The following is a 16,319-nucleotide window of genomic DNA, read 5'->3' as shown; positions in this document are numbered from 1 at the left end:
CTACCAGAGCTCAATATAGGAGACCATACCTAGAGACCCAAAAAGGAATAATTAATTGTGATTACTTTCCTTCTTACTATTTCTCTGTTCCATAAACATCCTCTAAGCACACTAATCAAAGTGTAAGATGGAGATGAAACAGCTCTATTTTTAATAACAGTATTCTAGGGTACCCGCTTCAGTTCTTTTAATCAGAATACCGAAACCTAGGTATTAAATTAAAATGACAAAATTCTTTCTCGGTGACAGATGAACTTTCATTTTTAAAAAGCAGCTTCTCTTGGCTGCCAACTTTCTATCATTTTTCCCTGTAAATAAGCTTGTTTTCTCATGGAAGTATTGGTTTGGTTTATCTGGCTGATAATAGAGTATATTTTGTAATAATACAGAGTATAAATGAGCAGTGCCACTGACACCTCTCTCAGAGATTCAAAACTCATCATCCGTTGGCCTGACATCATTGTTAGATTTGAACCTAGAATGAGTGAATAAAAGAAGGATCCTTTAAGAAAGACATTTCCCATCTACACCAGGTGAATTAACACTTTTGGGCTAACAGAATATCACAAAATTAAATGAAACTGTGGCTCTTATTAAAATTATGATAGGTCCCTTTACATGGACATCCTGGGCTGTTAAGTTAGCCCCACTTACCATATCCCTCCAGCAGCATTGCTCAATGGTGGCCTGGAAACCTCTTTGGGATTCCTATGCCCAGTCTTCCTAAAAACACTTTCTACATGTAGGCGCTGAAGATTCATAGTTTTTGCAAGTTCTTTAATTCCTGTACACAATGTAGTTTAAAAACTGTCCACTGTTTTATAATCTTCTCTGAATAATTACTGTTATGCAACTAAGAAGCTCAATATCTAGGGGCTCCTGGGTGGCTCTGTCAGTTAAGCGTCTGACTCTTGGTTTTGGCTCAGGTTGTGATGCCAGGGTTGTAAGATCGAGCCCCATGTGGGGCTCCCTGCTCAGTGGGAGTCTGCTTCCCCTCTATCAAATGAATGAATAAACTTTTAAGAAAAAAAAAAAGAAGAAGAAGAAGCTCAATATCTAAAGGCATTGTCCCAGGGGAGTTACAGATTTAACAAAAAAGGAAGATAGGAAATAGTAGCAGCACAGCAGAAGCTGATGAGGGGGTTAGCTATGTTTGCTGTGAAGAATGGAATGGGGCTTAGACCTGGGTGCTCCATACCTAGGTAAGTAGCCCTATCTACTCATGGGGATCGGAAGCCAGTCAACCAGTCTTGTAACAATGCCAATGTCTAGAAGTGCATCTAGTACACGCAGGCACTCATCAAGACCCTTGGTGAATAACTGAGTGCCTGCACACAATGTGTATTGCAGGGGAACCCTGCCCAGAGAATGGGAGGAGTCCAGGCTCCGTATCAACCCACCACAGCTCTCCACGCAGTGACTACGCAACCTACGCCAACAGCAACCATGCTGCCACAAGTAGCAATGCCTCTCCTCCTGAAGGCTTTGCCTCGCACAGCCTGCAGACCAGTGATGTGGTCATTCACCGCAAAGAGAACGAAGGCTTCGGCTTTGTCATCATCAGCTCCCTGAACAGACCTGAGTCCGGATCCACTATCAGTAAGTGATGGCTTCCCTTGCCTTTGAATAAGAGATCTTGTGTTCATTTGTTCTGGTGGGAGGGATACTGGACATACAGAGCAGAGGGCTGCTGTAGGCATCTTGTGGAGACAGAAACTCTCAGGCTGTGGCCACGAATAAGACGTCCTTAACCTATGATTAACCAAACATTGCTGAACCTTTGGCTTAGGAAGAATGCAAGATTGCATCTAATGTCCCCGGGACCCCACAACCCCCATAAAAGCTCTGAATTCATATTTATTTAAGTGGGAAGAAAATAAAACCGAGTGGTGTGAGAGTGTTGGTATGAGGGAAGGAGAGCTCCTTCCGGTTTGATAGGATGAAACCAGATATGCAAAGCATCTGGGGGGAAAGCAGTCCAGGAAGCAGCTCAGCATTCAAGAACTCTGCAGAACTCAGTGTGGCTGTGATAGAATGGACATGAAAGAGCAATGTGAGACCAAGACAGAGGACTAGAGAGGAGGCAGGCTGCACAGGGCTTCACACGGCCATGGGGAAAAGTCTGGACTGTAGTCTAAGTCCACGGGAACCATGGAGGGGGTTAAGCAATGGACATAAACCCTGACCTACATTTTTTAATGAAATCAGGAGAAAAGAGCAAGAATGGAAGCCTGAGACAGAATCGAGAGGTCCTAAAAAGGGCCCTGCAGGTGTAGAGATCCTGGAACCTTCCCCTGGTGTAGTAGCAATGGGTGGGGCAACATCCATGACTTCACCTAGGGCTCCTCCAAATCTATGAGTCTGTACAACAGGTAACAGTCAGCAGTTTTATTTCTCTTACAATTGGTCATCCTGTAGATTCTCAGTCTTCCTTGGTGGTTTTCCTTTGGGCAACATTATTCCAGAAGTTACCTGGCTACCAGCAGGTAGTAGGACCAAATAGGCAATGGGAAACTTGCCCATTTTTCACATTGAAGTGATTTAGCCCAAAATATTATGGGTGGAAACATGGAAATAGAGAGCATTGAGGCAAAGTTAATTGAGTCATGTGGTCCTAAAATTCTCATAAATTGTGATTGTTTCCAGCACATGGGGTAATGGGGAGTTGTCAAACAGTACTCAAGAAATCAAATCATTGAGGACGAATAAGCACTTCTTATGATACAGTTAATGTTCCCAAAACACTGCCAGGACTGAATGGAAAGAAATGGCCCTGTTTCACTTTACCATTGAAAATTCAAGAATGAAAACTATAGAGGTGCGTAACCTCAGTGAGTAGGTGCAGAAGCCAAAGTGCATACATCTGAAAGTTCAATTTCATTTCTCTTTTCCTGCCCAAAATGAAGAAATAAATCCAATCTTTAAGCAGAGACTAAAAGCAAGATTATGTCAGAACGATAGATTCACCGGGATTAAAAGGACATAAGACTGAAGATCTTCATGAATTATATAAACAGCGTTCCAATAATGTAGACTTGGGAAAAAATGTCCACAGAGAGCTTTTGTAGCTATTCCACTCAGGCAGATTGGGGCAGGGTATGTAAAGGACCCAAATAAAAATAAAAAATATGCCACCACAATGAAAGTGCTAACCATGCAGGTAAGACCTCAGATTTCTTTGAGGTGTGGTGGCATTATTGCTAAGTGCATAGAGAGAAATGAGTGTGTGTGCACACATTGCACTTACTACATGGAGAAGCCACAGATGCTTTTTCTATTGCAGATAAAATCCATGCATAGGTAGATTTGGAAAACAACACGTACAAATGCTTACAATTAATGTGAATTTGTCTTCCTACCTTGGTGACATTAGACTGACCTCAAAAGAATAATTGTAGCCATTTTCAAAATGGAATTATTTTACATCACCCTAGAGAGTGGAAATATATTCATGATGCTTCCTGGCTTCTTTTTTCACATATTTATTTCTTTTCAATTTAAGGAGTTTGAAATGCAGGTTGCCCACATGTTCTGTGGGAAGAGCAGTGATTATACTGATGGCCTGTAGCGTTTACAAGATATAATTTGCAGCATGCACCTAAAAGCTTTCTGAACCTGATGCTGTTTCCTACTTAACTTCTCTTATAATTTGGAGCTCTAATTTTAAAGAGAAAGGCTAAGTACCTCATGAATGGTAAAGAGCCATCCTCCTGTCACATATCCATCCTCAGAATATTAAGGGTCCTTAATTCTATGAGGCTGAAGAGCATGGTAGTATCACGTACTCAGGAGTCACAATCATTCCTGGGGTTTGGGTCATTTTTCTTTTCATGTCTTACGTGAGCCCAAGGACCATGAATGTGGTCGTGGTTTTTGTCAAGGCTACTGAGCCTTGGTGTTGGCAGGCAGAGCACTCAACTGGCTAAAATCACACTGCCTGGATTCGAAAATGTGCTTTGTCATCTCTTAGGTGTGTAACCTTGAGGAAGTTACATGGCCTCTTTGGGCCTCAGTTTCCTTGACTGTAAAGACAAGATAATGGACCTATGTCGAGGGGTTGCTCTGAGGGCTAAATGAATTAGTAGGTGGAAGTGCTCAGTCCTGCAGCCTGGGTCAGGGGTGAGGGACACACGAGTCCCGCTGAGTGTGCCTTTCTTTGCTGAGGCTCTAGGCTCTAAGTCTTCCCAGAATTCACTAGCCAATAAACTAGAAAACATCACAGGAAACATCCAAGTTCAGGTCCAAAGCAGTGCCTTCTAGAACCTCCTACAAACACTATGTCTCTATTGACTGTATCAGAGAAGACAGGAGAGATGGGGAGCACAAATGTAAATCTCACCACCCTGAAGGGGGAAAAAGAGTTGCTTTCTGTAACTTTCTCATTCCGGGCAAAAATTTTGCCACACATGCCAGATGTTCCATCAGTTGAGAACATGGGCAGTGGAGTTCCTAGTTTATTTATTGCCTGGCATTCAGTCCAGCTCATTTCCAAGCCTTAGATATTTTTTTTTCAAAATATTCTTTCCCAAAATATTAAGAAGCAATGTCCTTTATGTTTGTTACTGTAATTAAGGAATGCACTGCTTCCGTCCAAAACCCATAACCCAGGAGACCAAATACTGTTGGGCATCAGGCAAGACTCCGAAGCCTCCGTCCGAGGTCCAGGAATATCCTTCCTGATTTAAAGTGGGAATAAGCAAGCTTCCTGAGCATTTTTGACCCATTGTCCAAAATATTAAGTATTTTCTTCAGACCTTAAAATTGGATTCAGCGGGTGGCGCCTGGGTGGCTCACTTGGCGAAGCATCTGACTCTTCATCTCAGCAAAGGCCACGATCTCAGGGTCCTGGCATTGAGCCCCATGTCAGGCTCTGCCCTCAGCCTGCAAACTGCTCGTCTTTCTTTCTCTGCTTCTCCCACACTCTCTTCCTCCGTCTCTTTCTCGCTCTCAAATAAATAAATAAATAAAATCTTTTAAAAAAAATCAGATCCAAGAGAAAACAAAGTGGTTTGCAGACCAGAGCCTAGGATAAGAGTAATTTGTAACAGGCAATTGAATTTTAAATTCTTAAAAAGATTCTAACCAAGGTTTGTATACAAAGACGTTCATTGACATATTAATGAGAAACAGAATATCAGGAACAATGTTAGAGGCTTCTCAAAAACTGGAAATTTGGGGATCCCTGGGTGGCTCAGTAGTCTGGCGCCTGCCTTCGGCCCAGGAGTGGTCCTGGGGTCACAGGATCGAGTCCCACGTCAGGCTCCCTGCATGGAGCCTGCTTCTCCTTCTGCCTGTGTCTCTGCCTCTCTCTCTTCTCTCTTTCTCTCTCTCTCTCTCTCTCTCTCTCTCTCTCTCTCTCTCTCTCTGTCTCTCATGAGTAAATAGATAAGGTCTTAAAAAAAAAAAAAAAAACCTGGAAATTTGGTATATTTGGGAAGTTCAAGGCATTTCCCGCCTTCAACTAACTCCATTGTCACCGAGGTCTTTGTACACAGGATAGAGAAGACTTAGGTAACTGTCTGACTTCGAGTGGAGCAGATGCTTTCTCTGGAAAGATGGCCCCATGGCCATGCACAGTAGGGTTGACAGGTTGGTCTTTGGGCCTCTCCAGCTCAAGGCTGAACCCTGACATCCAGGTTTTATTGCAGAGCTATACCTGTCCTCCTAGGTGCGTCCTGCTGTGCCCACCCACCGCAAACCCACTTTCCCACCAGAGGTTCCCAGGAAGGGCTTTGGCACAAATGATGAGATAAAAGTAACCCTTGGTCTCCTGCTTTTCTGTAGTTTGTCAAGAAGCTTATGTTGGCATTTACGAGGTAGACACACATGGGCACTTAGACATCAGTGAGAGAGCGGGGTAGCTTGTGGAAAGGATTGGTGCACTGAGATGCAAGCAGCGAGGCTGAACATGCTTGGGACAGCGGCCACAGCAACAATCTAAGGGTCCCGGCAGAGGCCCCATCTTTTTGGCCCTTCCTGCCTTCGTTCCATTGTCTTAACAGTCTGGACTCTGGTTTCTGTGGGTGAATGGTGGGGCCTCAGGAGCTACAGCATCAGGGGCTGAGCCATTCTGGGGGAAGGTCAGTGTGAAGTGGGCACCAAATATTGGGGTGCATGACAAAGGAAGCAAGGTTAGCAGATGGAGACTGGTAATGGGGGGAGGATTTCATGATAATTATGGGAGCGTGGGGGTGCTCTGACCTGTCCCAAAGCGCTAGGTGATAGGCAGGCTCTGTTGCAGACTAAGTGACTAGTGAGGCCTGAGGCCCTCAGGGAAGCCCCCCTCAGCAGGCCAGAGTCCCCATAATAGAAAAGGGGTGAGCCAGGAGCCCTTCCCCACACATCCCCCTGGCCATTGGCCTTAACTTTGTGTATCAGAAGGCTCTGCACACCTTCAAACCACTCTTGCCTTACAGAAGAGAAAAAAAAAACAAATAAAAAGATGCAAGCGCATCACCTGTCAGCACACTGCTGGCTCATGAACAATCCTTCAGCTCTGGGTGGGTGCTAAAACTCTTTGTTTCCACGTGTGTGCTTTCTGTGACACAGCTTGGAGTCCAGACTTGGTCATTGTTAACTGTCCCTCAGGCCCACTGCAATCTGACATTCTAGAACGAGTTAGTTGTCTTTGGTAAAACGCCCTGATAACTTTGCTCAAAGTCTTTGATAATATTCGTGGGCTCTGGAGTTTAAAAGCTATTCTAGAAATGAAAAAGCTTAGCTAGCAGGTCTTTAGATGACATTTTAAAGCATAGGTTCCTAAAAAGAGTGAAACCAAAGTGAACAAGCAGTGAGGCAGTTTAGGATTTTTCCCTAAAAAACTCTTCCCCCAGACCATGCAGCTGAACAGTCATTTGAACTTAGGGAAGGTTCGAATCAAAACCAAAAGCCGAGGTTTCTGTAGTCGTGCCCCGATACAAGGAGATTAACTCATGAAAAGTGCTTTGGGCGACCAGCTAGGGCTTGACTTCAGTTTATCCACCACCAGCTGTGTCCCTCGAACAAGTCAAAGGTCATCCTGTGTGCTTCTTCACCTAAAATACAAGGACAGGTGGTCTTCCCAGCCACCTCCAGCTCTAAATTATATGATGCCATGAATGAGCATGGAAATGAAGTATGAGGTACATTTCGTCTGTGTCTGCAAAGCCTAGAATAAATCTGAGGCCTGGATCATCTTTGTCAATGGCTCAAGCTGTCATTTTAAACTTGTGTGTAATTTTTGGCAATGTTTTCAAGGTACTCCTCTGTCAAGAAATGATCTGAAACAAGCACTTAAATACATGACACCAGCTCCCCCTTGAAGACAATTAAAGACAGTGTTTCCCATCCCTTTTCACTCCGCACGGTTGTAAAATGATAACGTTTATCTAAAATACATGAAGATAAAAGGAATGAAGCTGCCAGAGGCCTAAGGACCCCCACCCCAGCGGGCGCCACCCCACACCTCACCCCACCATCCTCAAGAGGCATTCACTGTCCTGGCACACCTGTGACCTGGATCACCCCTTCTAACGCCTTATGGTCACAAAGCCCTGCCCTAAATGAAGGCTCTAAATATCAGTAACCGGTAAGCGCCTCATCTTACATCTTATTGGTTTAGGTTGTAGCAGTGGACTTTCTCCAAACCTCCAAGCTGAGGTTTGTTCATTGATTGCCTCAAAAGCCCAGGAAATTGGTGCAACTGGTGTCGACGCTGGGATCTCGACCTTCTCTAAATCATTGTCAACTTTGACCAATCAGTGTTCCAGGCGCAAATGTCACTGCTGGGAAAGTTTCTTAAATCCCATCCATGCAGTTGAACATGGGAATTATAAAATGAGTCTCATTCCTCTTTTTCTCATTGGTTTGAAAAAGCAAGTTTCCTTTCAGAGTTCTTAATCAGCCCCTTAACATATAACACTGTGTTCCCTTAATCCTCAAATGAAAACCCTGCTTTGGATTCCTTCAATGACACGGTGCTTTCCCTCTGAGCTTTATGCTGAGAGCAGCTCAGTCAAGAGGCATGATGGTTTCACCCACCCCGTTCATGTAAGTGCTTCTGTAACAGAAGAAATACAGGGCAGGTGTGGGACATCATATAAAATGCCAGTTTTCCTCCAAGGATCGGGCTTCTAAATATAACTCATGGGCCGTAAGCAAATGTCTTCATAATCTTGTAGAAAATCTACATATACAAACAAAGAAAAGTTTGTGCTCAAAAAAAGAAAAGTTTGTGCTCATAGTCTGCACTAATGTACATGTGCTTTACGTCAAATCCATCTCATCACATTTATTAGTGTGATTTACTTGCTCTTGCAGGAGGTAGCCAGGGGCTAGGGTACGAGTGGGGTGCAGGTGCTAATGATGTGAAGTACATCAACAAATATGCCACTTGCTGTGAACAGTCCAGTCTCCCTGTAACAAGTCCTTGATCATAACACTCACGATGGAAATGTCTACAGAGTAGGGGCACCTGGGTGGTTCAGTGAGTGAAGCATCTGACTTCAGCTCAGGTCATGATCTCAGGGTCCTGGGATGGAGCCCCGCTGAGCAGGGGGTCTGCTTCTCCCTCTCCCTCTACTTATGCATGTTCTCTCTCTCTCTCTTTCTCTCTCTCTCTCTCTCTCTCTCAAATAAATAAATAAAATCTTAGAAATATCTACAGGGTAAAGTTCAAGCACACTGCTCTTACATCCAAGACCCTAGGTTAGCGGACGCAGCCACTTTTTACCAACAGCTCCTTGCAATTCTAGTGCATCAAAGCCAGGTTAGTTACCCCTGAAAGACAACTTCTGCTTTCCTGTCCCGGTGCCCACATTTTACCTGCTGCCACTTGGAATGCCTCCCCTTCTTCAATTATAAATTTTATCAAGCTCTCCCCCAGATGCCAGGCTAAGAATCTTACATTGTGTTTAAATTTCACAGTAACCCTCTGCGGTAGACAACTGCCCCAATAGCAAACATCGCTCACAAGCAGCTCAAAAAGCTCTGAATCTCTTACCAAGACAGTTCCTGACCCCTCACCTTTCTCCCTGAAGTGTTTTCTCTTATTCTCACGTGGGATTCTTGTCTGTAAGCTCGTTAACTGTTGAGTGTTTCTTGACTTTCCTTCTATTCTTATATCTGTGATTATTCTCTATTATTATCGTTTTACTTTTCCTGTGTTCATGGTTTGCTTCCCCTAAACAGATGATAAGTTCCTTAAGGGCAAGAGATAATGGCATTTCTTTGAATCTCTCACAGTTCCTGGTAGCCTAAGGTTCAAGGATTTGTCCCATAATTTATTTTGGAGGGATTGGATTGGGTCCTCCTGTAATGATCCAGCACTGTCCTCATGGTAATAAAAGTGTGAATGTGCTCTGCTCTAACTGTCCCTGCGCCTAAACCTAGCTGTCCAGTCCCTCCAAGGCAGCAGGACATCTCTGAGAATGGGCAAAACAGCAGAGGATCACTTAGGGGGAGGAACTGTGTGCAAGCTGGTCTTTGCCCAATATGAGAAATTACATTATGATAAAGTGGAACTAGAATGTTCCAGAATACAGATTTCCCATCAGTGGTTCTCAGCCTGAGTGAAGGATTCAAAGCCAGATCAGGGCCTGGTGAAGTCTTAGATGCGAGAGCCCTCTGAGAAATACAGCTCAGGGGGAGCCATCTCTGTGTCTCAGGGCAGCCCCTCTAGTCTCAAGCACCTGGGTTGCAAAGCCCTTGTCATCTGAAAGACCAGGCTGTGGCCTCAGTATGCTTTCTGATTTACCTCATCCTGGCACTGGCTGTTCCTGGAATCGCCATCCATCTGTGTGAACACCACCTCAGTGATAATTATATTGTCCTAAACAGGAAGGTTTGGATGGCATCCCAAGCTCCTTGGAAAAAAGTACCCCTTCAAATTAGTTATTCACTTCACAGTCCTCATTAACAAAGCAACCCATTTCAGTTCCAACTGAACAACTTCTCAATCACATGACTTCTTTATAGGATCGTACCCAGCTAAAACCAGGATGAATGGGACCTATTGATTAAATTCCGTTTTCTCAATCCTGAGCATGGCTAGTTTTGATCCCAAGTTAAAACCTGGCTGCCGAGGTCCTCCACGGAAGCCGACCAGCAAATACAAAAAGATTTCACATCAAATTCTGAGTACTCTCGTATCTCAACATTGAAGCCTCTGTTAACTGAAATGGAAAGACGATTGCAAAGATTTCACTCTCTTAGCACTAACAAATTTAAAGATTATTTAATTGTGAGAGTAGGTCCACAGAGAAATACCATCATTCTTATTTATTTTCAAAGAGAGGAGCAATGTAACTTATCAAAAATTCTGTAAGGGCTCACAATGCATTTTTTAAAATTCTAGACCATTTTTCTTATCGTTTGAATGGAGCTCATAAATCATCAAGTTTTCCCCACTAGGGAATCATTTTTCAAGAGTTTTTATTATTGTGTCCAAAGACTCTCCAGGCAGCAGCAGAAGGTGAATGTGTGGATATCTCCTTACCTTCAGCTACTTGGTTGTCCTAAAGGCTGGCAAATGAGTGATCAGGAGCTATTTCTTCTGGGCTTATATCCTGAAGCTCCTCGTTATTCACTAACTAGGAAAGAGAGATTGTAACTACAAAAAGAACCCAGACTTCATGTACAAGATCACCCTCCACCAGTGCAAAATGTCCATCACTCCCCATGGGGTTCAAATGAATTTCAAGCCTGCAGGTCACTTTTACAGAAGCACATTCTCTTTATAACTTATTCAAGGTCCCATTGAATTAAATTCTCTGTATTTCTATTTTTCTTCTTTTTTGCCAACAATCAACTACTTAAGAAAAGCTGGTTCCACATATGCAATCGTTTTAAAAGCGTGTTGTTAAGTGAACACAGTATCGTCATTTATCACCATTTTTCAGCTATGTTGAAGGAGTGTTGTAAAGGGATATATTTCCCCCGCAGACTGGGATGAATAGCATTTCTTTTTGAGCTCCAGCTGTCACCAAGGACTTAGGGAGTACGTGTACCCAAACTACTTTCTGTCACACCAAATCCTGGTAAAAACTCTCTTTATTCATGCATTTTGACCACCAATAATTTTGTTCAGTAAGCTGGATTTGTTCCCAACTGAACTATTGCCAGTATTTGCTTAGAAATACTTCTAGAGTTTCATCAGTCTCTTCTGGGTGACGATCACCAGGCATTCCTAAGGTGCACAGTGCTACGGAAAATTACCCCAAACAGTAGGACCTGCTATTGGCATTTTCATTTTCAAGCCTGATCTCTTCCAGATCTTATTTCTGTAGGGTTTGCTTCACAAACATGCCCAGATGTTGGGCAACCAATGAACCCATCTGCTTTCAAGGGTGAAACCAAAACCGTCTGTTCAGAGGCTGTTCATCATAAAGATGTATATTTATGGATTTGTCACGAGAGGAGGGTCTTTCAGGAAGCAAGGGAGAGCACATCATTTAAAAGATGGGCCCTTATGTTCTCTGACACGGAGCAATTGAGAAAACATGAGGTAGAAGGATATTCCAACTTAGAAATCTTCATCCAAATGTGTTAGAGACTTGCTAGATGAACAGCAAGGTGAAAAACAGCTCATATTCCTCTAGGTACTGGATGAAATTAAAATACAATAAAACCTGGTTGCCAAGCATCTTAGCTCATTCAGGCTTTTATAACAATACCATATGCCGGTGGCTTATAAACAACAGAAGTCTATTTCTCATAGTTCTGGAGGCGGGAATTTCAATATCCAAGTGCTGGCAAATCTAGTGTCTATGAAGACCAGCTTCCTGGTCCATAAACAAACATTTCCCAGTGACCTCACATGGCAGGTTCTGGGGGCAGGGAGCTCTCTAGGATCCCTTTTATAAGGACACAAACACTGTTCATGAGGACTCTACCTTCATGATCTAATCACCTCCCAAGACCCTCACCTCCAAATAGCATCTCTTTGGGGATTAGGGTTCAGCATATATATTTGGGGAGAACACAAATACCTATAGGATCACTTTAGCCACGGATACTGACGTTCCCTGGTACTCAGTGGCTAACAGAAGACTGATAAGTGTAGCCCTCAACTCCAATCAGAGTATGAGATCAAAGATTTAAAGCAGACCTCCAGGTACCTAAGGTTGTCTTAGCCAAATCTATACACAACTACACATCACATATCCACTTTTGTGAATCTGAGGCCAGCTGTAACCCAAAAATGCTTTCTAGATATAAAAATTAGATGCATCGGGCCCTCTTGACTGCCATTGCTAATGCCTCAGTAGAGGTTGTAGATTAGCATTGTGCAGTAGAACTTTCTCCAATGATGGCAATGTTCTATGCTGCGCTGGATACCTTCCCTGCCCCTAGCCTTCTCACCACCCTCCTAACCACCTTTCACACCGTTACCATGGCAACCTGTCTGATGATATCACTTACCTTTTCTGATCTACTAGTGGCTTCTCATGTGGCTGTAAAATAAGTCCCAAGCCCCTGGCATGACCAGTAAGGCCTTTCACTGTCTGTCCCTTCCTACCTTCATCGGGTCTCCCTGTTTGTGCTCGTTGCACTCCTACACCCACAGTACAGACCCTGCTGATGCACAGGTCTGTGCCTTTGCCAAGTCACATCGCCCATGACTGTGGTGCCCTCCCCACCCTTACCCACCTAGAGAAGTCTGATCCATCTGTGAAACACAGACGAGGCAGTATTTCTTCTCTGGGGGCTTCCTAGGCACCCCACTCCCCTCCCTACCTCCTGTCTCCTACTTATTTGACACAGTTCTTTTTTATTTCCTTCTTTTCATTTTCATCCCAAATCTCCTTCTTTATCTCTCCCTGCTTTTTTTTACTCTTTCTCCCACTTTTAAGGTTTAATCATATAGTAAATTATATCCCTTTTAGGCTATAATCCTAAAGTTTTGACAAATGTGTTTATATATATACCACTACCACCGTGAAGTCAGTCCCTCTATCCCCTCCTGGCCCTGGCAACCACAGATTTGTGTTCTGTTCTAGTTTTGCCTATTCCCATAAAAAATGGAATCACGCAGTGTGTAGCCTTTGGAGTCTCGCCTCTTCCATTTAGCACGATGCACATTATATTCATCCATTTTTCTCCATGGGTCACACTGGTTCCTTTGTAATCGCTGAAAAGTCTTCCATTGTGTGCATGTACCAGAGGTTGTCTCTCCATTCCCTAGTTGAGGGCTATTCAGATTGTTTACTGTTTGGGTGATTATGAATAAAACAGCTGTGATACTTTTATTTAGGTTTTAGTGTGAAAATAGTTTTCATTTCACTTGAGTAAGTATGTCAGAGCAGGGTTCCTGATTCAAGTGATTTCCCAAGTGGTGTTCCATTTTGTATTCCCCTGTATGAGGGTTCCAGATGGTCTACATTCCGTGTGAGTACTTATTTTCAGGCTTTCTTGTTGTTGTTATTGTTGTTTGAATTTAAGCCATTCCAGTAGGTGTGTAGTGATGTCTCATTTTGATTTGCATCTCTTCGCTTAAGGACTAATGATGTCACTGGGCTTCTCATGTATTCTTGTGCCTTCCTTCTATCTTTTTTGGTGAAGTGCTTTGTCACCCTCAGTCTCTTCCCTCTAAGGTGTCATTGATATTTCACTGTGGACAACAAAATACATTTTCAGGCTCTTTGACCTTCCATTTTTCATTTCTCACTCATTTCTCATGTTAGAGTAATAAAACTCATTTTATGCTGATGATCTCAGGTGAAATTAATTATGGAGACATGTCTGCTTAGTAAAACTGAAAATACATAGTCACTAAGCTTTAAAATGTACAGGGTGATAGAAAATGCATGTAAGCAGAAATCTAAATGATGTTAAAATATGCGGTTTGGGCTAAAAGAAAGAAGGATATGAAAGAAAAACTGTGAATGATAGCCTCCCTTTCTAATAAGGAAACTCTGGCATGATTTATTTGGCCACTCACAGGTCACACTGAAGTTCTTTTCAAAGTTTATATATGATCAAGATCTCCCAGCTCCTGAACACTTTACTTAAGGACCTTTTCATATTTAGTTTTATCCAGTCATGCAAAATTGCAGTATTTCAAGTTACAATGCGATATACCCTGTTAGTGTTACTTTGGCTTCTGTGGGAAACTGAAGACCCAATAAATATTCATGTAATCTTCTGGATAACATATTGAAAAGGACAGCTGGCTCAGGAGGGATCATTTGCCTGGGTTAGTATCTGTTTCCGTTTACATTAAGAAAATATTGCAAGAAGTTATTATCTACCAGAGGGCTTAGGGGAATACAATGAAAAGCTGATACTGCACCTGATTGCTTTTGACATTTACCTATTGTAACAGGGAAACTGTGTGAAGATAGCCAAGTGACTTTTTACAAAACACAATTTCAGAAGCTATAAAAGGAAAAAGGAGATGGCAGAGATAGAATAGACTGCATCTGTAAAAATGAGAAACATGACTTGTCAGCAACACCTGCTTGTAACTATCAACCATTTCTACTGGGCCTGCTGAGAAATCGCTGAAAGCCAAGTACATTGATGGGTGTGAAGTCTCAAAAGGCAGTCAAAAGATACAGAGGAAAAAAAGTGTGGTTTTATTGAACATTTTTTACCCAATACCTGGGGTTGATGAACTGTAATTTTATGACATTTTCTGAACTCTTGAAAAGAAACAGTTGGGTTTTGATATATAAATATTTTTTATCTGTCAGGGCTACTGGAGCCAATAAGACTTTTAAAGTTGGGGTACACAAATTATTGACATTTATTATTTTCCAAATAGATTCCAAATCTCTAACTGGTCTATAGAAATACTGATACCGACTTAAATTTATAGAAGATATTCCCAGTTTCTGATTAGTGGTGATAAGATGATAAACATGATTATGTCCTCCCACTGCTTGAACACCAGTTAAATGAGAGTAAATGAAGAAGAAATCAATGAGCATGAGTGGGGAAGACCAAAAAGTGGCAACTCATTTTGCAGGACAGGAAACCACAGAGAGAAATGGATCACACAGACCTTCTCATTTCTTTAGAAATTCAGCAGCTCAGGACAGAATGGAACACAACAACCATGACCATCAGATGTGAAATGCTCATTTTTAAAATAGAAAAACAGCCAAGTGAAGAAAGAATAGTGAAGGAATACTAGAAGAAATGGAGATAATCATGGGCACAAAAGAAAGCTTCAAAACCATCTCACTTATATACATAGATATGAGAAGATATTACACTCTTGTGATTTTTTGTTTTATGGTACAAGTGGAATATTATAAAAAAGAATAGTACGATTAAAGAAAGAATTCTTAGAAATTGAAAATAACAGAGCTGAAATTAAAAATTCAGTAAAAGGACTGAAAGGAAGAGTAAAGGAAATCACACAGGAGTAGGAAAAAAAGAAATAGAAAGTATGAGAGAAGTAATCATTGACAGATAACCCAGGAAACCAATATCTAGCCAGTAAGAGTTTCTGAAAGAGAGACCAAAGAAACAGAATGGAAGTGATCAAAGAAATACTATAATTAAAGTTCCCAAAACCAAAACTAAAAGATATGAGTCTCCGGACTGAAGAGAACCACAGCAAAATGCATCATTGTGAAACTTTAGAACCCAAAAAGTATAGGTACAATCTTAAATGTCTCCAAAAGGAAAAGGGGAAATAAATAGATCACATACAGGAAACAAATCCTAATGGATTCAGACTTCTCGGTAGCAACACTGGATACGAGAAAACAGTGGAGTGATTGATGCCTGTAAAACTGAGGGAAAAGGATTTTTTCAATCTGGAACTTCATATAATTTAGAATTTTAGTCAGGATTGAATTAAAAGGAAGATAAAAACGAAGACGTTTTCAAACATTAAATACTGACAAATTATTTTCTCCCACGCATGTTTTCTTAGGAAGATACTGTAGGATGTGCTCTAGCAAAATGAGAGAATGAATCAAAAAAGATGTCCCAGGGTTACAGAACCATGCATCCCACGCTGGAGTACAACAGGAATCCCCCCAACATCACTGAGCAGCACAACCTGAGAGAACCTGCCTACCTATGGGAGGGAGCTCATCCCCTCCCGCAGGGGCTCAGCTAAACTGTTGACTTGAACAGCTTTGGGGGAAGCAATTAGGAAACAGCATACTGTAGAATTGGGGTTGGGGAATGACACCATCAGAAACATGACTCAGGGTAGGGAGAGAGGAAGACTGTATAAGAGAAGAAATGGGATCACAAAAAACTACAGCGAGTAATAGTTACTTGGTAAGACTATAAGCAATAATAACTGGTTTCACCAAAACTAGTGGGAAAACTACACTGGGATAAGAAGAGGAGGGTTGCAGGGTGAGAGTGCCAAATCC

The 16,319-nt window shown here is 42.3% G+C and overlaps 1 protein-coding gene across 9 annotated transcripts in view; it reads left to right on the top strand.

Moving 5' to 3' along the window:
• MAGI2 (membrane associated guanylate kinase, WW and PDZ domain containing 2) overlaps positions 1-16,319 on the top strand; it is a 1,339,556-nt gene that overhangs the window by 1,185,673 nt on the left and 137,564 nt on the right. For all 9 annotated transcript variants that reach the window (XR_005982860.1, XM_041723679.1, XM_041723675.1 and 6 more), the window contains one exon: positions 1,351-1,599. Coding sequence is in view for 8 of the 9 variants with exons in the window: in XM_041723679.1 (XP_041579613.1) it covers positions 1,351-1,599 (249 nt within the window). In the remaining variant the exon portion in view is untranslated. The remainder of the gene's footprint in view (positions 1-1,350; positions 1,600-16,319) is intronic.

This window comes from Vulpes lagopus, chromosome 11, assembly GCF_018345385.1.
Source record: "Vulpes lagopus strain Blue_001 chromosome 11, ASM1834538v1, whole genome shotgun sequence".
In the NCBI taxonomy this organism is placed as follows: domain Eukaryota; kingdom Metazoa; phylum Chordata; class Mammalia; order Carnivora; family Canidae; genus Vulpes; species Vulpes lagopus.
Note: the sequence above shows the minus strand (reverse complement) of the source record. Positions and strands in the feature narration are given on the sequence as shown.